Source organism: Mixophyes fleayi, chromosome 5 (genome assembly GCF_038048845.1).
Source record: "Mixophyes fleayi isolate aMixFle1 chromosome 5, aMixFle1.hap1, whole genome shotgun sequence".
NCBI lineage: Eukaryota > Metazoa > Chordata > Amphibia > Anura > Limnodynastidae > Mixophyes > Mixophyes fleayi.
In genome coordinates this window covers 111,943,496-111,970,227 of record NC_134406.1, presented here as the reverse complement: position 1 = coordinate 111,970,227, position 26,732 = coordinate 111,943,496, and the positions used below count along the sequence as shown (strand labels likewise).

The 26,732-nt window shown below is 40.4% G+C and overlaps 1 protein-coding gene across 1 annotated transcript in view; it reads right to left on the bottom strand.

Moving 5' to 3' along the window:
* Positions 1–26,732, bottom strand: part of LOC142159470 (sodium-dependent neutral amino acid transporter B(0)AT3-like) — a 124,559-nt gene that overhangs the window by 77,590 nt on the left and 20,237 nt on the right. The window contains exons 3-7 of the mRNA XM_075214370.1: positions 16,123–16,263; positions 14,198–14,335; positions 5,450–5,631; positions 4,205–4,315; positions 1,737–1,849 (exon numbers count right to left, since the gene is read on the bottom strand). Of these exons, the coding sequence (XP_075070471.1) occupies positions 1,737–1,849; positions 4,205–4,315; positions 5,450–5,631; positions 14,198–14,335; positions 16,123–16,263 (685 nt within the window). The remainder of the gene's footprint in view (positions 1–1,736; positions 1,850–4,204; positions 4,316–5,449; positions 5,632–14,197; positions 14,336–16,122; positions 16,264–26,732) is intronic.

The following is a 26,732-nucleotide window of genomic DNA, read 5'->3' as shown; positions in this document are numbered from 1 at the left end:
TCTCTTCTAATTCCAAAGTGGCATCCTCAATTGGTGCATCACCAGCTACACTTGGGCTGTTCAGGCACATATCAGCAGAAATGCTGAAAGGGCCCTTCTTTATGGGTACACTATCAGAATGGTCACGATTACACATACCACTCGTGGATGGACTCTCCTCAGGGATTGGTGTCATTTCTGATTCTGAGCATACATATTCCTCTAATGCCTTACTGTTTTCTTGCAGCTCGGTTTTCACACGTAACAGTAGTTGTGCACCACTTTTGGACTCCGAATTACTTGGTCTTGCTTGGTCACGAGTGACCTTACAAGAAGAAGGCTCAGTAACATTTTTAGATCTCGCACTAATAGAGAAAGGCGAAGACCTCATTCTTTCTTTGCCACTGCGTGTGTAGAATGGCATGTTGGCATTTTTTTTTTTTTACCAGCAGTTAACTTTTCCTCGATTACAGCTCTTTTACTCTTCAACGCGGTAAAAGGGTTTTTTTATGTGTTTGTTTTCCCTGACTTAAAAAGACTATGTACTTTTACATAGGCTTTACCAGATGACGTACAGGGAAGACTACCATCAGGACTGGTGGCAGCAGCTGATTGCTGATCCTGCTCATATGTGAATCCATTTTAATGAGACCCAAAACACTTGTAATCCAAATTCAGAAATATATAGTGCTGGTAAATTAGAATTTCAGCACCAGAAAATCGTTTTTTTTCAAAGAGGGGGATATGTGACACCCCAAACACTTGTAGTGCAAATTCAAAAATATATAGTGCTGGTATATTAGAATTTCAACACCAGAAAATTGCTTTTTTTATAACAGGGGAATATGTCACACCCAAAACACATGTAGTGCAAATTCAGAAATATAAAGTGCTAGTATATAATAATTTCAACACCAGAAAATAGCTTTTTTAAAAGAGGGGAATATCTGACACCCCAAACACTTGTAGTGCAAATTCAGAAATATATAGTGCTGGTATATAATAATTTCAACACCAGAAAGTAGCATTTTTAGAAGAGGGGAATATCTGACACCCCAAACACTTGCGCAAATTCAGAAATATATATTGCTGGTATATTAGAATTTCAGCACCAGAAAATCACTTTTTTATAAGAGGGGAATATGTGACACCCCAAACACTTGTAGTGCAAATTCAGAAATATATAGTGCTGGTATATAAAATGCCTCCTCTATACTCCTCTCTTCCTGCTCTATTACTGTTCTATTACTGTTCTATTACTGCTCTCTTCCTACTCTATTCCTACTCCTACTCTATTCCTGTGACCTAACCCTTCTCTCTCCCTCTCTCAAATGGCGCTGGATGTCTCTGGAGGCGGCTATTTATTCATTCTAAAAATCGCGAGATCCGAGATCCGACGACGTCACAATGATGTTTTGCCTCGTTTTGGAATCCAAATGGGCGGGAGTGTACGGAGCCGACTCGGTTCGGGACTCGGATTCCGGAATTTCGGGCGGGTTCGCTTCTCGGGGAACCAAGCCCACCCATGTCTACTTGTAAGTGATCCAGTCACACATACCAACTATACCCATTATATTCATTATGTAAACTACTGTGACATGTAACATTTCAGTAAAAACAAAAGGACTTAGGTTATTTTGTGCCATCCATACTATTCGGGAAATATGTTTGGCAGTGGAAGCCCTGATAATATTTTTGCTGTCAATGTGCATACTGAAGGAACATATTAAATGCAATAAATATACAAAGTGGCTTACTTTTCTGTGTTGTAACTAGAAAATGCTATCAATCCTCCAAAACCCAATCCAAGAGAATAGAATATCTGGGTTGCAGCATCCAACCATACTCGTGGGTTTTTCAAAATTGCCAGCTACAATAGAAAAACAAAGTCATATGTAAGTATATAGTTCAATAGAACTTAACTTAGAACTTAATATAAGAAACATAGGGGGGAATTCAATTGACCGCATTCTCACACAACGTGGCCTGCGCACTCTTACTGTTACTGCGGTAATAGTGTGCGTTATTACCATTAGTATGTTCATTTCAACGATGATTTTTGCTACCAGCTCTGTGAGCCACTAGGCAAAAATCAGTGTTAATTTTATTGTACTAAAGATAATAGTGCACGGGCTCACGAACAACACAGTCAGTTGAATTCCCCCTATATTGTGACATTATTTGCTTGCACTCTTTATAAGCATTACAAATATAATTAAAACATTTTACCTACAGTCAATTCTGTTTTTGGCTGATAGTGTTCATGTTCCTGTTCTGTAATAAACTAAGATTGGCTGCCAGAGTTTAGTGAAAAAGAGTTAATGGGGATCCTAGGTTCTTCTTCTGGTTCTAGAGAAGTCTTTGGCTTTTGTGTTGCATGGGCATGCTTGTGGTTCTCCGACAGTTTGGAGTAGCTGTGTGCCTGATGTTTATCCTTAGTATCATGCTCTCTGCTCTAAACAGTGCCAGGACAGTTGTTCCACATGTTCCTTGGCAGGCCCTGCCACCAAGGAGACAGCTGAGTTTACCATAGGAGGAACAGAGATGGCAACAGCAATGACAGCTGAACTCACTGGGCATTATTCATCAAGGAACGTAAACTGTGATTTTGTTTGTCTAATCCGCTTATTTACTCTGTGCATGCCCAGAACTGGACCATACACCAGCCTAAGATTTCATGAGCGGGGAGGGGAAGGGGTGTTTGCCTGTAGTCAATCTACTGTAAGGACATGCCAATCTCGAGCGCATGCTTCCGATCCGAGCATCTCTCATGTACTTGTTCTTCAGCCTTGACTCTTGCTCCAGCTATAGGTCTAGTCTAAGTGACAATTACCATTATTATCATTATCTTTTATTTATGAGGCACCACAAAGGCTCTGTAGAGCCGTACATAGATCATGAGACAACAGTTCAGAGTAACAGTACATGGTATAAAAAGCAGTGCAAAAACAAATTGCAATTAGTACAAAAAGTACAAATAAAGTGCAATAAGTACAAAACTTACAGGTACACAGGCAAAGAGGTTAAAGTGACTACCAGTATACAAGTAGAGTGAGAAGGAAAGGAAGGGAGGTGGGGAGTGAAAAAAAGAGCGATGCAAAGGCAAGGGAGAAGAGAAGAGACAGCGGTAGGAGTCAAGTGACGAAAAGGAGAAAAGAGGCTAGGAAGCCGAAGGCAAAGGTAAACAGAAGGAGGAGGTGATAACGGCTTTATATGCATACTATTACATGTGTTTGCAATCAGGAGCAACTGAAAAAAAAAATACTTTATGTACAGTAGACATTCATAACATACTAATAAATGTTTTCCATGGGGAAAAAACAAACACTTTTTATTTTTTAATGCTTTATCATTAATGATTATATTATTAACAAGTGACATTACAGACATGGGGGTAAATGTATCAAGCTGAGAGTTTTCCGGCGGGTTTGAAAAAACCAATCAGATTCTAGCTATCATTTATTTAGTACATTCTACAAAATGATAGCTAAAATCTGATTGGTTGCTATAGGCAACATCTCCACTTTTCAAACCAGCCGGAAAAATCTCAGCTTGATACATTTACTCCATGGTATATATATATATATATATATATATATATATATATATATATATAGATAGATAGATAGATAGATAGATAGATAGATAGATACACACACATATATATATATATATATATATATATATATATATAGATACACACATATATATATATATATATATATATATATATATATATATACATACATATACAAAGATGAAAGCAGAAAAGCTGATGTATATGCTTGCACTGTGTTTGCTCACGACAAGCAACTTTATTAATGTTCACATTTTGGTCCAAAAGTTGGGATCAAAGCCAGCTATAGGGTACAAATTTGCACCTGGAGAAACCTATTGCCTAGGAAAGGGTAGAAATGCAATTTTATTTTGCATGCAGGAGAAATACTGCTTGGTTTTGTATGTAGCACACAAATTAATGGCTTTATTTTAGAGTTGAGCTAAGACGCACTCTCTCCTCACAATTTTAAATCTTTCTACACATTTTAAATTTGCCTCCCCTGCAGCACAACATGATTTTGCCAGGGTGCAATATCATACCTTCTAGTTGGATTTTCTCCTAGCTCTAATTGAATATTCTGTATTTTGACAAGAAACCAAGTTACTTAAATTTTATTAGGTAATTAACTAATCAAGCAAGAAACACTTCAACAGATTAGTAACTTACATCTGGAGTAAATAGGTATTGTAGTCCATCGATGGCACCAGGCAATGTGAACCCACGAATTAAGAATATTGTTAGTATAATGTAAGGAAATGTAGCAGTAATATATATTACCTGTAAAATAAACATAAATGTAAGAAACAGTAAAATAAAAAAAAAATTAACATGTTTCATGTCCATAATTTCTACTTAAACCATATACACCTCTCCTAATTGAGTCAATTTCTGCCTTTTATTTAATAAAAAAGTCCCCTCTAGAGCATGTTAAAGTCTATGGTTCTGACTGTACTTCACTTGAAATGGTCCAGTCTATTTAGATTTACACAGGAGGACAAGAAATATTAAAAGTAATAGAGCTCACGGCTTTCTAATTTTCCTACATCCTGTTTGTGGTCAGTGACAGTTGTTGAACTTGCGGCAACTAAAGGACAATGTTAGCACATTAGCTGTCCTCCTTTGGATAACATCCACCACTACAACTTTAAGGGGCGTATTCAATTGTTCCTCCGGCCGCCGGGAAAATGAGCGCGTTAAAACTATTACCGTTTATGCGGTAATATTGCGCGTAAAAACCGTTAATACAGTAGTTTACTAGCTGAATTTCATCTCGCAGCTCAGGGAGCTGCAAGATGAAATTCAGCGAGTAATTACCGTATTAACGGTAATAGTTTTAGAGCGCTCGTTTTCCCGGCGGCCGGAGCAACAATTGAATACGCCCCTAAGTCTCATCCAAACCTTCCCACGCAAGAGAGTTTTCCCACTTGTTAGCTGAAGCGGGAGTTGGACCTTCCTATGTATATATCAAAACAGATATGCCACAGCTCAGAAGGGCTTATTTCATCCAGTAGATCTGTATATATATTAGAGGTGACCCCACCCAGAATTTCATGTTTTTAATATCAGTGCACAAGTGGCATTGGCCACTATTTTATTGGACATCATTCATTCAAATGATGTCCGGTCAATTAATACCTTCATGAGGTCATGCAAGCAGTTCACTAAGGCAAGCAAATTTACACACTGCTCTCCTGTTGTAAATTACTCCTTTAATAAAGAGGAGTCCACAACCATCATATAAACATTGTTTTCTATATCCTCATATTAATTACATTGATTTAAAATCTGAACCAAAGGTCGGGGATACAAATGAGGGTACGGGATTTATTAATTTTGCTTATCCATAATAGAAAACATTCACCTCTGTATGAGATGTTTCTTATGTAAAAAGTATTTTCACATTTAACTTACCTTTCCTGTAGATTGAATGCCTCTTATAGTACATAGATATACAGCACCCCAAGCTGCTGCCAAAGATAGCACCATCCACCACTGGAAATCTCCATTCTCATTTATGCTTGAGGTTATATTCAATGTTTTTCTATACCAAAAATAGCTAACCGTACTACTTTTACTGCACTCTTCAATGTAATCTAAAAGATCAATATTACAATAATTTATAAATAAGCTGCAACTTTTTAAAAACATTTTTTTATATAATTAATTAATACATAATAGTTACTGTATATATTTCTTATAGTCCTGCTTTAGATTGTTCCACATGATAGAATTTACATTAAAGAAATCTAAATGTCACACCATAGTCCAATCTACTATCACTTTAGTATGTTACTTGAGTTACCTAATTTATGACTTATTGTCAGAGTTAATAGACTCCCGGATGGTCTTTATTACATGTGTATCTATGGGATGTTGGAAGCTTTGTTTTGCATTGGGAACAGCACTCAAAGAAATTTGTTTCTCCAACTATAAGGCACGAGATGCATATCATTTAAAGTATATACCAGCTCAGCTTCTGCAAGGTGGGAATATGTGTGACTAATAAGGAACACCCCACAATATGCTCCCTCTCCATCATCAATGAGGTGCACCTTGTGTACATCAGTGGAAATGCCCAACTTATCCCCTCTGCCTATGTAAACTCATCCACAAATGATAAATGACCTCCTGTTTACAAATCACAAAGCTAAGAACTAAACACAACAGTTCCTGGCTCTGTCCCTTATATCCATTATGACATTTCTAAATTTATGGCACGGATAAATATAGCGTTTAGAAATGTCATAATGTATGAAGCATTTAAGGACCAAGATTCTTTTCATTGAAAAATTACAAAATATTTCATGAAGTCAGATTTTAGTGTGCATATCTGGTGTATTTGATAAGAGGGGTTACCCTAAAACATGATCATTTCTGATAAAGGAATCTGTGGATACTTCGTTTTCTACATATCTGTTTTACCAAGAACCATTATTAGTATTTCTCGAATAAAGTATTTTTATTGAGATTTTTTAGTTACAACATACAAATAGCATATTTAACATCTAATCTAACTAACATCTATCTCTGCCTATGTTGCTATAAACATTCTACAGTGATATCCAGTGAAATTGTAGGATGATGATATCATCATAGCATTTTCACTACACTCCAGGTCAGATCAATTGAAACTGCAAAGGGCTGAGAGTTAACCATCTACCTGGTGACTCACCAAACCCACCATATCATCCTGATGAGGGTGGATAGCATAACTTGATTCATACCAGTGGTGCCATATCTTATGGTATTTATGTATGGCCTTTCTACTTTTATACATGAACCGCTCATGCCTCCATACTTCAGTAACTAGATTAATCCAATGAAGTACACTAAGTGGTTCAGTCACCATCCATCCACTAGCTATGATAACCTTAGCCAGGGAGGCTAAGGTAAATATATATTTGAAGTGTGATTTACTTAAATGTTCTTCTAATGTAATGCCAAACAGACAGATCTTAGGGTATAACAAAAGGGTCACAGGTAGTGTGGGGGATGCAGTCCCATATTTGGCCCCAGAAGGACTGGACAATTGGACATGACCATAAAAGATGCCAAAAAATACCCTCAGTGATACTGCACCTGGGGCACTCTGAAGAGATGCCCAGTCCCATCACGTGCATCTTGGTTGGTGTTAAGTATACTCTGTGTACAATATAAAAAAATCTGCTGCCTAAGACAAGATGTGGCATGTCTAGTACCTCCCACCACCATATTCCACTCCTCATCAGAAAGAACCCCTAGGTCAGTTTCCCATTTTATTCTAAGCAGATCTAATCCTCTTGGGACACCTGAGGTACCAATAAGGGATAGCACAGAGATAGTTTTATATGACTCTACAGATCATAATATATTTTTACTAGGAGACATATGAAGCAAACCTTCAGGAAATTGGGCATTCAGTGCATGTCTCAGCTGGAGATACCGGAAGAATTGGATGTTGGGTAAAGGGAAGGTCGCTCTCAATTGTTCATATGTAGCTTTCTGACTGTCTATATATATTTGACCAATGGTGTAAATTCCCGCATCCTTCCACATCATTGAACCCTCCAACCCCACCAGCTTCCTGAAAACAGTATTGAACCGCAAGGGAGTGTCCGGGTCTAACCCTTCACCTCCAATAAGAGCATGTGCTTACCAAAATCATTGATGCCTGCCATATTATTATAAGGGCCACTTCACTAGATCTGTGCTTAGACAACAAAACCTGCAAAGTTCCAAGGGAGGGGTCCGTCTGCTCGCCCACAAAGTGTCCAAGAGTGGTGTTCTGTGTATCACCTAACCAAGAGAGCAAATGTGTAAGCTGGGACGCAAGATAATAAATTCTAAGATTGGACAGGATCAGTTCTCCTGAATTTTTGGCTCTACATAATGTGCTAAAGCACACCCTAGCACTCTTACCACTCCAGATCAGGGAAATTAGATGTTTATTAATGTTTTGGAAAACCTTCAACGGTAGATACACCGGGATTGACCTACTGACCTATTGGATATTTCATCTCTCGCTAGACAAGCCAATTAGCTCCCTCCCAAGTCGGTTTGGAAATATTGATTGTGTCTGGAGAAGAGAAGCATTTTACTTTGCTTGTCATATAGAAATTCTGTCCAATCAGATTGCGCTCAAAGCCAGTTTAGTCTATCCTCAACAGCACGAGACCCAACGTATAGGATCTCTAGGTCTGGACATCTCTGCTCCAGATCTTCCTCTTTTAGCTTGTTAAGTTTTTTAATACTCGCTATCTCCTTTATAAAGGTACCTCTCATAAAGGCCTTGAACGAGTCCCAAAGCACAGTTGGGTTGATCCCCAAGTAAAGTACCCATACCAGAGGCATGTCAGGCCAGTACCCCCACCAAGTCTGGACAACCAATGCGGATTAAGTTTCCAAAATTGTAGTCCCTGTTCAGGCTTAAAATCAAAGACAGCCAAGATAGGGGAGTGGTCAGAAATGCCTCTAAGGTGGTAGTCCACTCCAGACACCAAGGGGATCAGATTGTGTGAGGACAAGATCATATCTATTCTTGAAAAATGTCTAACCTCCGGGTTTATAAATCTCCAATCATCCACCAGACCCAGATTGTTAATAAGTTTACCAAAGGCAGTGAGCCTGGGTAGTGACCGTGGGTCTTCACGCCACCTATCTATGGATACATCTATTATTGAAGTCTCTTAGACATAGCACTGGTGTGCCTGGAGCTGTGGCAACAAATGTGGCACCCTTACACAAAGATGTCATTACTGTATGGAGGGGGGATGTAGACAGCCAAAACAGTCAAAGGGGCATGATTGAATGAGGCCCTAAGAAAAACATATCTGCCCTCTGGGTCAATTTGTATCTGGTCTAATACAAAATAAAGCTGTTTTCTAATTAACATTAAAACACCTCTGGAGTAGATAGAATGGGTGGCATGATAGGCCCAGTCCGCCCAAGATCTCTTGGGCCGGCTGTTATCAGTAACATGGGTTTCCAGATGACACACCACATCAGGACTGGATTTCCTAACCTGACGTAGCACCAATGAATGCTTAATTTTATCATTTAACCCCCTAACATTCCAGATGAGCAGACGGACTCCTCCCCGGGCAGGTTTACTCATAGCTAGGGTGGCCATAGTAGTCTATCATCTGGATTGGATGCATGGCAGGACTAAACCCCTGGAATGTTGGGACTAGGGATATTCACCTTCAATACACCTTTGTTGTACTGGGTTCCTAAAAGCAACCAGAATAGTACAGCAGCTGTTAGGAACCCAGTACAACAAAACCCGGAGTCTGCTCTGAAAGTCTGGTGTTCACTGTTGCCCCTAGTGGTGGGGACAGACTTGGCTGCAGACAAACGGAGGGTCATGAGATGTGTACCGGCTGTGGAGAACCCAGGAACAGAGAGTTATGGCAGACAGCGTATTCAGAGAACAAGCCGAGGTCAGGGGTCACTTGCTTGGTAGAATAGTCAGAAAACATGCCAAGGGTCGGGGTCACAACCAAATCAGCAGTATCCAAGGTTCAAGCCAGAAGGTCAAGGGCACAGGCAAAAAGGCAAATCCAAGGTACAGGCAGGGGTCATACACGGCAAAACGAAAGTCCAACGGTTTTACACCAAAAGCAGAACAGCAGGTAGCAAACAGAAATCTGGAAGCTATAACTGGCAGGGAGGCTAAGCCCTCCCTGCCTTAAATAAAGAAATAGACCAATGAGAGCCTAGCTCTCTAAATGCGCTCAGACTGGCCATAATTATATTAATTAGCCTGCAGGCTTGCTGGACTGCTGCGCATGCGCCCAGCTGCCCCATAGTGCCGGGACACGGCGCTGAACTGAATAGCGTCTGACCGTTGCTACGGCAACGGACGGGCTGGCCCTGGAAGTGACATCCCGGTCGACATAGTGACGGCCGGGACGCCTGTGAGAGAGTCGCGGCGGCTGGGCACTGCCGCGGCTCGTAACAGCAGCAACATATTATTCTCGAGCATGTATAAAAAGACAGTTCAACTTGAATAAGTAGATGAGAACATAACTATAGTGACCTACAACTTACATTACAACTTGTCCCTTCCCACCCTGTATAACCATACTAACTAAGGCATACCTAGATCCCATCCTATCAATATATCCCTAAATCCTAGCAAGAGAAATCCTAGACCCCTACTATCTAAATAACCGACAGAGCCTAACTCCGCTAGTACATTTTCTCCAACTTCAGTAGTAATATATAGAGAAATCCCATATACATGCAAACCCATCACTAGGTACAATTCAATTATTATTTTGCCGGGCAGGCAAACGTCTTTTAAGGAAGACATCTGCCTCTCGCGGAGTAGTAAAGAAATGGGACTTGCCATCCACTGTGATCCTGAGCCTGGAGGGAAATAGCATAGCATAAGAGAGCTGGTGTTCCTGCAGATTTTTCTTGATTGAGGTGAACTGTGAGCAAACTTTTTGAACCTCCACCACAAAGTCTGGAAATACCATTATCGTTTTATTTCCAAACTGTAGGGGGCGTTGCTGTCTGGTCATCCGAAGGATTACATCTCGGTCTTTAAAGTGCATCAGCTTGGCAATGAAGGTGCAAGCTCGGGCACCTGGCTGTGGGGACTGAGGTGAGGCAGCTGATGAGCCCTTTCCACAGTGATGTGTTGGGAGAATGCTTCCCTGTCGAATTCTTTTATGAGTCAGCTTTCTAGAAATAATTCAGGGTTGGCAATTTCCACTCTTTCTGGCAGCCCAACAAATCGAAGATTGTTGCGACGAAGCCTGCCTTCCCATCCATCTTAATACTGCATTGGCCAATCTGAGCAGTCAGATCGGAAATCTCACCACGAAGGGGGGCAGTAGAATCCTCAAGATTAGAGAGTCTATGTTCCTCCTCTGCCACTCTCTCCCGTATCTTCTGAAGGTCATGATGTATTAACAAGAGGTCGGCCTGGATCTCACCAATCTTGTCCATACCCACTTCTCTGAGGATGTGATGGCCAACAGGACCTGATGGAGGGATGGGAGATCAGTCTACATTGCAGCATCCACTTCTGCAGGAGGCAGGGAATATTGAGAGACAAGGGGTGGTGAAGAATTCTTCCTGGAGCTCTGAGATGAATTGGTTTTTCAAGCATTTTTCTCCATTTTAGCCATTGTCACAGTAGAGTGGTTTGGCTTACCCATGTTACAAATCCCAAGGCTGCGCTGTGGTGCCAAATCACTTTTTCAAATGCAGTGTTGCAGGCTACCTCTAACGGTGTATAACAATAAGTCCCAGACAACAAACCCCTGTGTTGTAGGTACAAATTTGTGAAGTGAATACAGTGAACAAGTCCCAATTTACAGACCCCGGTGCTGTAAGTATATATTATTGTGTTTGGTAACAGAGTATATTCCGGTGTATAGACTACCGTGATGTATGTATGATATCCTGTGCCTGTCACAAGAATGGGTTCCGAGCAACAGACCTCAGTGTTGTATTAGTATTGTGTGCTTTTATACAATAGTATTTCACATTTAACCAATATTTATGCATATTTGGTAAACTGGAAAAGTTTCTTCCAGCAGATCAGGTAAATGCTAGCCAACAAGTAAATATCCTTATTGTCAGTGATGTATCTCCACAGTCTTGAACAGGTGATTTTGCTACAAGTTTGAGCAATCGAATATCCTTGAATATAGATGTGCAGTAGTAAAAGAATGACAAGGAGGAGTCATCTCTATTTTTAACATGTATAGGAGATATATAAGGCATATAGGGAGGTATACAGGAGGATTTGTGCCAGATGTAGGAGACAAATATGTATGGCTTCAAAATGGTAGCAAATGGCTGTTATTATTCAGGTTCAATTTTCCCTTCCCTTAATCTCAACCGATTTGTTGCTGTAAAGTCTCAGAAGGAGAACATTTAGGTGCCCAAACACTTAGCTGTTAATGAGTAGATGTTGGCATATAGGGAGGTATACAGGAGGACTTGTGCCAGATGTAGGAGACAAATATATATGGCCTCGAAATGGTGGCAAGTGGCAGTTACTATGCAGGTTCAATTTTTTTTCCCCCCCAAAGTCAGGCAAACAGGTGTGAACAATTATCGGGTATGTGTTGTATAATTCCGCCAGTGAAAATTAACTGAGCTAACTCAGGTACATAAAGGAAGTATACACTGCAATGACTTGTAGTTCGTTTTGGAGGGGGGGGAAGCGGTGAGTCCTCTGGTGGCACTACCAGTCAGCCAGGGTGGGAGATCTATGTCCGAATATTCCACCGTTAGTTTCCCCAGCCCAAGTGAAGAGGAACTCACCATCCACACACTCCATCTTCCATAGCTCAGTCGGCCTTACAGGGATCAGTTATACACAGCAGGCCTCTCCCTTGCCGCCCCACTCGGGAGGTGATCTATGCCCTAGATGACGGAGAAAATCAGGAATAAACAGCCGGAGGCTGAGCGCCACAATATATCGTAATTTGGAGGCCACAGAGGTAGGATAACAGGATAATTGATGGGATGTAGTAGGAGAGCTATGAAGTACACGTCTTACTCCATAGCTGGTTAGGCCATGCCCCCTATTTCTCAATTACTTCTTCTGTAATGGTTGTGAGCAAGCATTAGTAATCTCTAATTTTCAATACAAACAAATACCTATGCAAAGAATGAAATGGGCGCTAAGTAACCTTAAAAAGAAAAAAAAAATTCATACAGTTGGTTTAATTGCAGCTCTCGTAACAGGCTCTGGAACCTGTATAACAAGATATGGAAAAAGCAAAAAAGAAAGCGCTAAACTTAAAGACAACGGAATGTATTTTTTAAAACATTGGGTACTATGTCACCTTAAATAAATATACAATAAACATGAAAATAATATTCACAATTAAAAAATAAATAAAAATAAATCTAAATTGGTGGAATGAGGCAGATTATATAGCAATGTAGATCATATTATTTGAGTCCAGCTCCATACAAATGATTGTAAACAATCAGGAACCACTTGCAAGAAATTAGCACAGTTCGTGAAAGTGCTGTGATTCTAATATAGTAACGGGGAACAGGACAACCAAGGAAATGATACTGAGGCTGGAACACCCAAACAGCACAGCTGCGTGTGCATCCAATCTTGAATTACAGCAGAAAAACAGGGTGTTACTGAGAAACACTTTCCAATCAAAAGAGATGGTACTTATCCATTTCTCCAAGCTCCAGATTTAATTGTGATGAATGTCGCTCCAGGAGCTGCTGGTAGTATAGCTGCTTGAGATAGAACTAACCCCGGGGCTATCCAAGATGTACTCCTCATCAACAAAGATTGCTGACGACATGATGCGTTTCTCGGCTCTTATCAAGCCGTTTCATCATAGTTATGGCTAAGTTCCAAAGCAGAGTACTTTAAATAGCGATCTATCGTGGTCATTAAGGTCAAAACACACCAATAATCCAACCAATAGTCCCATGATGTCCGACCACCAATCACATAAGGTTCCCATTAATGCTTACTAGAAGCATGATTAAGTTGCGGCTAGAAGAATCTGTTGTCACGGTTACCAAGGTAAACAAATCTGAAAAATATACTACTGCCCACATACACACATATAGAAAGCAATACCTTGATATACCATGGACTATAAATTGTCCATATATAAATGTGTATGGGTACTAATAAACAGTTGAATGATAAGTAACATAATTAATAAAACACATAAAGAAAAGAAGTATATACGTATATATAAAAGAGGAAAGGCTCAAGTTTCTCAACAAACAATAATTATTGAAAAAAAGAAAAAAAGAAAAAACAGATAAATAAACACAATAATAAGATTGTGGATAAATTCATGGGTTATTCTATCTAAATAATCTCAATATACATTGTAATAGAGCAATAAAACACTAAATATACAAGAATATAACAACTATATACCTGCTCTAACAATATCAATCTATAAATAAACAAGTGAAATAATATCTATTATTGTACACATAAACATAAAAATAGATATTAATAGTGGCACATATTCCAATGGGAGACCACATAAAACACAAAAATAGATAATAAATAATAATTAACATCGCTACCTAAAAAAATACGAATAAAACATACTAAACATACCTATGCAAAGGGAGTGACACATATTTTTTGAGCCAAAGCATGATTCAGAATGGTCAGAAAAATACATCTGAGAACATAATAAACATTGGTAATACCTGTTCCATTGGAATTTGTTGGGCAATAATTCCAAGGAAGTGGGTCTTGAAACGAATTGAAGAAATACCACAAAATCCATGCTATAATAGTGTTATAATACACTCCAACCAGAAAAGAAACAAGCATTGAAGCAATACCTGCAAAACAAAAGATACAAAATTTATGTTAGATTAATGAGCAAAAATAAGATTCACATGAGTAGAGCAGGATCCCTGACTCATAGTTTAATTATAATATATTTAGAAATGGCTGAAGCTCCCCATGTTTCAGTTTGCTGAACATTTTGACTACCCCACCCAAACCCTGTGGCTGTTTGTAAGGAACAAAGTTACACTTAGCACCCTTGTTTTGGACTTCTGAAATAGAATTTATTTTTTGTTTCTAAAAAAATGAAAAACAAAATGACTTCTTGAAATGCCCACAATCTTAATTTTGATCTAATGTGCAGCAGGACACTTTTGGACATAAAGACATATGGACATATCACCATAAGAAATAATAGCTAGAAAAGGAGGGACTATCTAGTATGAAATACACACAGAAAATCCCCCATCATGGTTCTGTGAGCAAGTAAAAAGGTTGATATTCTAGTTGTATTTAAAATGCAGGAATATTAGTTACAAACATTTGCAAATATTTTTAAAACCACCCGCCACATCAGGGCGATCCGGCTAATAGAGTGGTATTGAGAAATACTAAAAAGAGAGTCCTGTGCTGGGTCACATTTTCATGTGACCCAACTTTAGTACTGCTTATAGCATTGCTTTTAGAGACCATTAAAAAGTACTGCATTTAGGGAAAAGCATGGGGGGTTAGGTGTGCTCTGGAGGTGACATTTAGGAATAAACTACTGCACTAGACAGGTGGCTTCCCAAAGATGACAGCAATGGAGGTGATTTAGAGTAATTTTTTCTTAAAACTGTTATTCAGCTGCCCTCTTGGTTATTCTCCTCTCTACCTGCCACAGCTAGCTGTGTATAAATTTGTCCACTGCTGAATGGAGAGGGGCAAAAGATAATCACCAAGTGACACCAAGCCTGGAATGGCACTGTATGTAATCACTGCATGTAGGCACTCCCAGGAAGTATTGGATTATCTAAAGCATAATCAATTCTGGCTTTCTGCTTCCTGTGCAACCTAACCTCAGCATTACCAGTGTAGAATTTCACTGAGTAGAGCTATAACCTTGTGTTGATGGGTATTGAATATTGGAAAAAAATCAGGTAGTGCATTTTCATTCTACCTGCCTCTCTAAGAACAGTGGCCTAGTGGTTAGCACTTCTGCCTCACAACACTGGGGTCATGAGTTCGATTCCCAACCATGGCCTTATCTGTATGGAGTTTGTATGTTCTCCCTGTGTTTGCGTGGGTTTCCTCTGGGTGCGCCGGTTTCCTCCTATACTCCAAAAACATACTGGTAGGTTAATTGGCTGCTATCAAAATTGACCCTAGTCTCTCCCTTGCTGTCTGTCTGTGTCTATGTGTGAGTGTTTGTCTATGTTAGTAAATTTAGACTGTAAGCTCCAATGGGGCAGGGACTGATGTGAGTGAGTTCTCTGTACAGCGTTGCGGAATTAGTGGCGCTATATAAATAAATGGTGATGATGATGATGATGGATAATTTCTAGGGGCTACCGAGTTACTGCTTGAATTCTCCAGTTGGGAATGACCATCTACAAATAAATCATCTGAAATTTCATTCATTTTTCCTTGTCTGTACCTCTATATGCAGCTATCTTATATAACTTACGCCACTTTTCTCTGGAACCATTTTTTCGTTCCCAGCTGGATTAGTGGATTAGGAGCATAGTACTGGGTTTTGTTTCATAACTAAGCGAATAACATTCCATACTAAAATGCTGATTATACCAGGATGAATATGACTACTACAGCAAGAGAAATAATCACAACACTGAATCCATACCAACTCCTCCAAGGTATGGTGAAATTGTTTTCCACACGCCTATGCTTCCTCTTCTTAAGCGTTGTCCAATTGCCAGTTCTAGATGAAATAAGGGTAATCCTTCCAAGATAAGAGCTATTCCATATGGAATTAAAAATGCACCTAGGCAATAAAATGTTTGTCTGATTAGAGTATATATAATACATATTTTAATAATTTCTTGTAAAGAAAATGACATATAGGGCCTAAATCAGTAAGGAAAGTAAAGCAAAAAAAGAAGTAATTTTGCACCTTGGCAAAACCATATTGCATTGGAGGGGGCGGTACATTAAAATGTGATGGCAGATTTATAGTTGGGGTAGGGCATGTCCTAATTCAACTTTAAATTTCAGAGTCAAAATAAAGCTATCAAGTATTTGTGTGCTACATGAAAAAAACATCAAAATAATAAACTAATTTGCACCACTTGCATAGTAACAAGGTTTGTCCAAGCGCAAACTTACTGCTTTTGTGCCTTACTTTCCGTAATGAATCAGGCCCATAACATTTAACTTCCTTACTATTCTGTATAGCATGTTTAGTTGTCCTTAGTTTTGCTTAGTTTGCCTGAAAAGACCAGTAAACCCCAAAATACATTTTTGACTGAAACCAAGTAAAAGTGCATTCTTTAATATTGGCCTAACATTCTGATTCAGCTTGATTAAAAAGATAAGTATTACCACCACACATCAATGCAGGCAATGAAATTTCTCCTAAAGCCTTTTGACAGTGTCAGTGTGGGTTGAAATACAGTTAAAAGTTTGTAATTTAAATTACTGTTGCACTAACACTGTGTATGAATCAACCAAAACACAAAAAAATGCATATCTGTCAATCAAGTCTCCAGTTATTTCATGTGTATACAGCTCAGTTATATACAGCCTTCGATATATAGCCTTGCATTTTAAAAACGTGTCTGTGAATATGACCTAATCACAAAATAAAACTTCTAAGTTTTGTGTGAAATATATCAACTATATTAACATTACAAGTAGATGACTCTTGTTGCTTTGTGTGTCTTCCCAAAAAGCCATGATTGCAGATTGCAGCCAGTGACTGGAGCACTGGACAGTCAGTTGTACCCTGTTTACACTGCCTCAAAAACCCGGGTTATTGCCTAAGCATGTGTCCAGGTTGGATGACCCAGGAATTAGACCCGGGTCTTTTGGAGGGTAGCCTTCAGTCTGAATGGTGAGACCCGGGTTGAAAAACCCGGGTCTCACCAAAAGCAATTGAAAAGTTAAAAAAAAAAAAATCACAAGAAGAGCCAATCAAAGCTCCTCTTGTGATGTTGCCAGGGAGACCCGGCCAGACCCATGTTCAGTGTGAACAAGGTCTACCCGGGAATCTGCTGGGATGTCCTGCACTGTCACCCACCAATATCCTGAACACGGGATATTGCCAGGGCAGCAGTGTGAAGTGGTATTAGAGGCCAAGAGACAAGGCAATATACTCATCTTTGCCTTCCCTGGTAATGTGTCACCTGAGATGAGGTAGTGTCAAAACCAGTAGGGTCAGAGGAGTACCCGAACAGTCTATTGTCACAAATCCAATGGATATTTAGTGGATCCCTTGTAACTGCCAAATGATATGGCTCATTCAGGGGCGCGGAGTCTAACGGGTAGGTGGTGTTCGCCAGTGACCCCAGCAAAAGGGTATGGATTTTGCTGCCCCTATCCAGCAGGTCACAATTCCTCGAATGAGTGTTGGCAGAGTAATAGGCGGAACCTGATACAGAGAAGCAGTGATGGTAAGTCAGAGAAGTACTGGAAGTAGTGGCAGGGAAGCCGGTCTCATAGTAATGCAGAGCAGCGGTTGAGTAGCGAAGATATTAGAAAAGAACTAGCTGATCCGTAGATGGTAACTCGAGCAACAGCAGGTGAGTTACTGGTACAGTGGAAGTTCAAATAGAGGCAGTAGTGGAATAGAACTAGCTTATCCGTAGATGGCAACTCAGAGCAACAGCAGTTGAATTACTGGTACAGTGGCGGTTCAAAAAAAAGCAGTAGTGGAGTAGAACTTAGCTCATTCCGTAGATGGTAACGCAAAAAAACAGCAGGTGAATTACTGGTACAGCGGCAGTTCAATAGAGGCAGTAGTGAAATAGAACTTAGCTGATCCGTAGCTGGTAACTCAGAGCAACAGCAGGTGAATTACTGGTACAGCGGTAGTTCAAATAGAAGCAGTAGTGGAGTAGAACTTAGCTGATCCGTATAGGGTAACTCAGAGCGAATGCAGGTGAATTGCTGGTACAGAGGCAGTTCAAATAGAGACAGTAGTGGAGTAGAACTTAGCGGATCCGTAGATGGTAACTCAGAGCAACAGCAGGTGAATTACTGGTACAGCGGCAGTTTAATAGAGGCAGTAGCGGAATAGAACTTAGCTGATCCTTAGATAGTAACTCAGAGCAACAGCAGGTAAATTACTGGTACAGCGGTAGTTCAAATAGAAGCAGTAGTGTAGTAGAACTTAGCTGATCCGTAGAGGGTAACTCAGAGTGAGTGCAGGTGAATTACTGGTACAGCGACAGTTTAAATAGAGGCAGTAGTGAAGTAGAACTTAGCTGATCCGTAGATGGTAACTCAGAGCAACAGCAGGTGAATTACTACATAGTAACATAGTAACATAGTTGATGAGGTTTAAAAAAGACACCAGTCCATCAAGTTCAACCTATTTTGGATCTCCTGCGATCCTGCACTTATATTTGAAACTAATCCAGAGTAAGCAACCGCCAATCTGTTTCAATTGTGAAAATCCCCCCAGACTCGATATTGCAGTCCTATTTTTACCTTTTATCCACTACTATCCTTCATTTTAAATTAACGGTCGTATCCCTGGATACACCTTTCCGCTAAAAATTTGTCTAAACCTTTCTTAAACATATCTATTGAATCTACCATCACAACCCTCCCTGGCAATGAATTCCATATCTTGACTGCCCTTACTGTAAAGAACCCCTTCCTTTGCTGGTTGTGAAATTTCCTCTCCTCTAACCTTAGGGGATGACCACATGTCCTGTGTATGGTCCTTGGAGGTAAAAAGTTCCCATGAAAGCTCTCAGTATTGACCCCTAATGTATTTGTACATAGTAATCATATCTCCCCTTAGACGCCTCTTTTCTAAAGTAAACATGCCTAAACTGGCTAACCTTTCCTCATAACTTAATGACTCCATACCCTTTATCAATTTTCTCGCCCTTCTCTGAACCCTTTCTAGTTCCAAATTATCTTTTTTATAGAGTGGTGCCCAGAACTGTACTGTATATTCAAGATGAGGTCTTACCAACGCTTTATACAGTGGCAAAATTACACTGTCTTCCCTTGCATCTATGCCCCTTTTTATGCATGCCAATACTTTGTTTGCCCTTGCAGCTGCTGCTTGACATTGAGCACTATTGCTAAGTCTACTGTCTACGAGCACTCCCAAATCCTTTTCCATTATAGATACTCCTAAATTAATTCCATTTAATTTATAGATTGCGTTCTTGTTTTTGATCCCTGAATGCATAACCTTACATTTATCTGTGTTAAACCTCATATTCCATTTAGCCGCCCAATCCTCCAGTTTATTTAAGTCCCTCTGTAGAGAAGCTACATCTTGCTCTGATTTTATTACCTTACAGAGTTTAGTGTCATCTGCAAAAATAGAAACTTTACTCTCTAAACCATCACCAAGGTCATTAATAAATATATTAAAAAGGAGTGGTCCCAGCACGGAACCTTGAGGTACTCCACTTAAGACTTTTGACCAATTAGAAAATGTTCCATTTATCACAACTCTCTGTTCCCTATTCTCTAACCAGTTTTCGATCCAAGTACAAATTTTGATTCCTAGACCCAGTTCCCTTATTTTGTAAACCAACCTCTTGTGTGGCACTGTATCAAAGGCCTTTGCAAAATCTAAGTAGACCACATCTACTGTCCTGCCCTGGTCTAAGTTCCCACTAACTTCCTAGTAGAAACTAATTAGATTAGTTTGACATGACCTATCCCTCACAAATCCATGTTGATTCCCACTAATAATTTTATTGCGTACCAAGTAATCCTGAATACTATCCCTTAAAATACCTTCCAGTAGTTTCCCCACTATTGATGTCAGGCTTACAGGTCTATAATTCTCTGGTTGTGATCTCGTCCCCTTTTTAAACAACGGCATCACATCTGCTATTCGCCAATCCCTTGGTACTGAGCCTGATGAGATTGAATCTCTGAAAATTAAGAATAGCGGTCTAGCTATTTCCGAGTTTAACTCCATAAGGACCCTTGAGTGTATGCCATCTGGACCTGGAGCTTTATTTATCTTAATATTCTTCCATCGCCTTTGGACTTCTTCCTCTGACAACCAAGTATTAATTAATGGCATGGTTTCATTTCCATTTTTATGTAGTACTCCTGCCATTTGTTCCTCTCTAGTAAATACTGAAGAAAAGAACGTGTTTAATACCTCTGCTTTTTCCTTAGCTATCATTTATCAATTCACCCATCTCACTTCTTAGGGGTCCTATATTATCTTTTTTAATCCTTTTGCCATTTATATACTTAAAAAACTTTTTGGGGTTTGTCTTGCTTTCTTTTGCAACGTGCCTTTCATTTTCTAATTTAGCCAATCTAATTTCCTTTTTGCATGTTTTATTACATTCCTTGTACCTACGGAAGGACTCCTCTGACCCTTCAGACTCAAACAATTTAAATGCACGCTTCTTCCTTTGCATTTCTTCCCTTACCTTTTTATTTAGCCAATGTGGTTTAGACTTAATTCTTTTACATTTATTTCCCATAGGAATGAACTTATATGTGTATGTTTCCAACAACATTTTATAGACAGCCCACATTTCTTCCGTATTTTTTGCTTCAAAGGGTTTGTCCCAGTTTATGCTCTTTATAGACTCCTTTAGCATATTAAAATTTTCCTTTCTAAAGTTTAAAGTCCTAGTTGATCCCTTATACCATTGTTTCTGGAAACTAATTTCAAATGAGACCATATTATGATCACTGTTTCCAAAGTGCTCCTTTACTTGAATATTTGATATTACGTCTACATTGTTTGGTGTTTACTAGGTCCAGTATAGTTCGGTTCCTAGTTGGTTCCTCTACTAATTGGGACATGTAATGGTCTTTTAGCGTGCTCAGAAACCTATTTCCCCTAGCTGTACCGCAGGTCTCAGTACTCCAATCAATGTCCGGATAATTAAAATCCCCCATTATTAAAATTTGACCTAGTTGTGTAGCCTTTTCAATTTGCTGTAGAAGTTGGGCTTCCTCAATCGTACTAATATCTGGCGGTTTATAGCATATCCCTATCAGCAACTTCTCTGAACTTTTTCCTCCGCTGGATATTTCCACCCACAATGCCTCTATATTATCACCAATATTCTCGTATATAACTTCCTGAATACTTGGTTTTAATTCTGACTTAATATAAAGACATACTCCTCCTCCCCTTTTATTTACCCTATCCCTCCTGAAGAGAGAATAGCCTTCCAAGTTGACTGCCCAGTCATGTGTATCATCCCACCAGGTCTCCGTAATACCTATAATATCATACTGCTCATTCATTGCTACTAGTTCTAACTCACCCATTTTACCTGTCAGGCTTCTTGCATTTGCAAGCATACACTTAAGTCTATTGCCTCCCTTAGGTATTTCTTTCTGCTTCAAAAAGGGCCATTCCTTATCAGCTATGCTTTTCTTTCCCCCCTCTCCACCCCCTTGACTCTTGTTAAATTCCTCCTTACTACTCTTAATGTCTATCCCATAAATACTTGCTTGCCCCTCCCCCCCGGAGCCTAGTTTAAAATCTCCTCCAACCTTCTAACCATCCTCTCCCCTAGCACTGCAGCCCCCTCCTCATTCAGGTGCAATCCATCACAACAATAAAGATGGCAACTGACCGAGAAATCAGCCCAGTGCTCTAAGAATCCAAAACCCTCCTTCCTACACCAATCTTTTAGCCACGCATTAACCTCCCTAATCTCCCGCTGCCTCCCTGGAGTAGCGCGTGGCACAGGTAGTATTTCCGAAAATACTACCTTGGATGTCCTTGCCTTAAGTTTGCGACCTATGTCCCTGAAATCATTCTTTAGGACGCCCCTTCTTCCTCTAACTCGGTCATTGGTGCCAACATACACCAAAACTGCTGGGTCATTCCCAGCCCCTCCCAACAATCTGTCCACCCGATCCGCAATATGCCGAGCCCGAGCACGCGGGAGACAACACACTGTTCGGCATGCACGGTCCCGGTAACAGATTGCCCTATCTACCTTCCTAATAATTGAATCCCCTACCACCACAATCTGCCTGGGTCCCTGAGTAACTTTTGTCCCCTCTATGCTGGAGAGACCATTCCCCTGGTTGCTAGATGAAGCAGTCTCATCCAACTCTACCAATTCTGAACTGCCTTCCACAGTATCTTCATCCAATCTGGCAAATCTGCTGGGATTGCTTAGCTCAAAACTGGCCTGCCTCTTCCTCCCTCTGCTGCCCCTAGTAACTGTTACCCAGCTGCCTACCTGTGCATCCTCCTCTGTCTCCGCTCCACCCTGCTCAGCTAATGCATCAACGGTGAGCTGTATACTCTGCTCCAGTTTGGCAATGTCTCTCAATGTTGCAATGGTCTGCTTTAGATCAGTTACCTGGGCTTCCAAAGAGACCAATTGCTCACATTTCTCACAGAGGTATAAACCTTGGAACACTTGCTCCAAGTGTGCATACATATGACAAGATATGCATTGAGTGAGATCATCAAGCCTGCTACTACTCATCTTATTATGGCTAACCTAACTTCTTATAGCCTACAGTGAACTTGAGTACTAGCCTTCGCTAGCCACTTACCAGATTAAACCCCTTCCTGGATTCAAATCCTTACTGGATCTAACTCCACACTTTAAACAAAAACAGCACTTGAAATAAAAAAAGCAGTGAAATCACAAGCTCAATCAAATCGCTTGCTACCTCTTGTTAAATAGAGCTTGCACTAACCAGCTCTATCAACTATGCAATTAAACCACACCCACTAGCTCTAACAGAGAGAAGGAAAAAAAAAAAAAAAGAGAAAAGAAAAGAAAAAAGGGACACTTAATAAACACACAGAATAATTCCCCAAACTATATCACTCTCTCAGCACAGCACAGCAATCCTTACTGGATCTAACTTCACACTTTAAACAAAAACAGCACTTGAAATCAAAAAAGCAAAATTACTGGTACAGCGGTAGTTCAAATAGAAGCAGTAGTGGAGAGGAACTTAGCTGAGCTGAATTTGGTATTCCGAGCAGCAGCAGGTGAGTCACTGGTACAGCGGCATTTCCAATAAAAGTAGCGGAATAGAACTTAGCTGATCCGAAGATGGTAACTCAGAACATGGCTGGTGAATACAGGTGTAGAGGCAGTTCTAATAGAGGCAGCAGCGGAGAGTAGCTCAGCTGATCCGAGGACGATCATACAGAAAAACAGCAGGTGAGTCGGACCGAAGGAAGCCAGATCCTTACTGAGAGTAAGTAACTCGAAGAACAGGCATCGGACAGAAGGAAATGAGAGGTTTGAATAGCGGTCCAAAATGCCAGGACCAATGGGAACAGGTAAGAGGTCATAAGAGAGGGTAGTTGATTTGCACATGTGCAGAACAAGAGACCAGATAGTGGATGTTGATCCAAGGATGTAATCAGGATACCATGATCGCCAAAGTGAATTGAGCACTGGTTGAGGAACCCTCGACAACATTTCTGAATACCAGCAAACTTTTGAGGAGTTGGCAGTCTCGGTGAAGAAGCGGGTGCATCAGGCGGTTGGGCCTCAGAATTGGGAGACGTAGCTTGCGGAGGAGCGACTTGCAAGTTATCTACACGGGCAATTAACGCTTGAAGACATTGAAGTAGTTGAACCTGAGCAGCATCTTACTGCTCAACTCTTCCCACAAAGTGCTGCAGTATGTCCTTTGCGGATGTTCTCAATCAAGATCCATTTTGTGTCCAGATCTTACAACCAGTAAGGTCAGAGGAGTACCCGCACAGTCAGCTCACGTTGGCACTACCTCCTACAGGGCGAGGAGTCTAACAGAGTGGGAGGTTTTCACCAGACGCTCCCACAAGGGTGCTTGGTCTTCACAGCCCCTTGACCGCAGGTTGCGGTTCTTCTAGGAGGTGATGAGCGAAACTGTAAAGAGAACCAGGACTATAACTGAAGATGCTTTGGATGAGGAGTACCAGGAAGGCTGAGAGATTAGGAGACAGTAGAACAGTGTGCTGATTAACACAGGAGGCTGGTAGCGATGGTAGCAATAACCGGCAGAGCGTTTACCACGAGGATAGTGGAGTAGACTCAGAGGTTGTGATGGTCTGCAGATTGATGTGCTGGAGACTCAGAGAACAGGTAACAATAATCTGCAGAGCATTACCACAGGATAGTGGAGTAGACACAGAGGATGTGATGACCTGCGGATAGATATGCTTGAGACTCAGAGAACAGGTAGCGATAATCTGCAGAGCGTTACCACAGGATAGTGGAGTAGTCACAAAGGCTGTGGTGATCTGCGGATAGATGTGCTGTAGACTACAGAGAACAGGCAGCAAACAGGAGCCAGGGAACAGGACATCTAAACAGGAGAGTAGACCTGAAGATCTGGCAACTTGGTAGAGAAGCAGGTGCTTTAAATAAACAGAGCTGACAGGCAATTAGCCAATCAACAGAATGCAGGAAGTATTGAGCAGACCAAGTGTGTGCCTGCTCAGTTCAGCCCAGCAAGTGAATGCAGAAAGAGGGAAACAGTTGAGAACAGTGACCATAATGCTGGATTAGATGGTGCAATGTGTGACAGGCAGTGGGAGGAACTGCTCTTTTTATAAGTTTCAAGAGCTAATCAGAACGGGAAGAAAAATTAAGGTAAGTCTATCATCATGGGGGAATTATTTTCCTACACTCAACAAACTTGCTGTCAGTAATCGAGTTTCAAGGGCACTACATCCAATCACTTTTAGCCAGCGTTTGCAGAAAATGGCTAAGAAAAGAGCCAAACAGCTTGAACTCAGCTACATAACAAATGTACATCTGGGATTCTGGAACCTTGTGAGAACTGTTACATATGCATATTTGTGATTGCTGTTAGCAGCTCTATTACACATGTCAACAATGTTAGATTAATGGGTCCTTTAAGCTCAGGTAAATACTTATGTCAGTGGGTAGAGGAAAATCTGACAACCAGCATGACCTAAAATAACTTCCTTCTATCACTTTTCCTCTAACTTTATCACCAAGAACCGGCACAACAACTTTGTAAATGTTTTACTGTAATTTTATTAATGAAGGGCCAATGTTTGAGCATTAGAATCAGGATCTTTCTCAAGAAGACCTACAAAGTGCACTGAACCCATTAAAATATCCGACACTCATCACTTGTATTTTAGGGCCTGATTCATTAAGGATCTTAAATGAAGAGGTATCTTATTTCAGTCTCCTGGACAACACCATGTTACAATGCAAGGGGTGCAAACTAGGTTTCTGTTTTGCACATAAGTTAAATACTGACTTTTTTTTCATGTAGCACACACATATCAACTTTAAATTTCAGTGTACAAATAAGCTATCAAGTATTTGTGTGCTACATGAAAAAAAAGTCAGTATTTAATAGAGATGGGCAGGCTTGGTTCCCCGAGAACCGAACCCACCCGAACTTTGGGTATCCGAGTACCGAGCCGAGTATCCGCTCGGAATCCAAATCGAGGCCGAACGTCATTGTGACGTCGTCAGATCTCGGGGCTCGGTTCTCGCAAAACTTGAAGATTATAAATACCTGCCTCCACAGCAATCCATCGCCATTTGACAGAGGGAGAGAGCAGGGTGTAGTCACAGGCTGATTAGAGCAGGGACAGAGAATACAATATTCTGATTCCAATTGTGCTAACAAAAATCGCTAGAGAAGAGAGGAGGATAGAGGATTTTTTTTTTCAATATTTGGCACTCAAAGTGCTTTTTGGTCTGTCAGCAGTATCTACCAAATAATTTTTAGCACTCCCCAGTGCTTTTGGGGTGTCCCCCATAATTGTGCATAAATATTTCTGGCTGCCAAAATTAGTATCTGTCAGCAGTATCTACCAAATAATTTGTATCACTCCCCAGTGCTTTTGGGGTGTCCCCCATAATTGTGCATAAATATTTCTGGCTGTCAAAATTAGTATCTGTCAGCAGTATCTACCAAATAATTTGTATCACTCCCCAGTGCTTTTGGGGTGTCCCCCATTATTTTGCCTAAATATTTCTGGCTGTCAAAATTAGTATCTGTCAGCAGTATCTACCAAATAATTTTTAGCACTCGCCAGTGCTTTTGGGGTGTCCCCCATAATTGTGCATAAATATTTCTGGCTGTCAAAAGTCATATTTGTCAGCAGTATCTACCAAATAATTTTTAGCATTACAAGTGCTTTGGGCTCAGAATGGATTCAAAGCAGTCCACATATGAGCAGAATGAGCAACCAGGTTCTGTCACCAGTCCTGATGGTAGTGTTTCCAGTACGTCATCTGGGAAAGGCGATGTCAAAGTACACAGTGTTTTGAAATCAGTCAAAAAAACACACCCCAAATTTTTTTTTACTGTGTTGAAGCG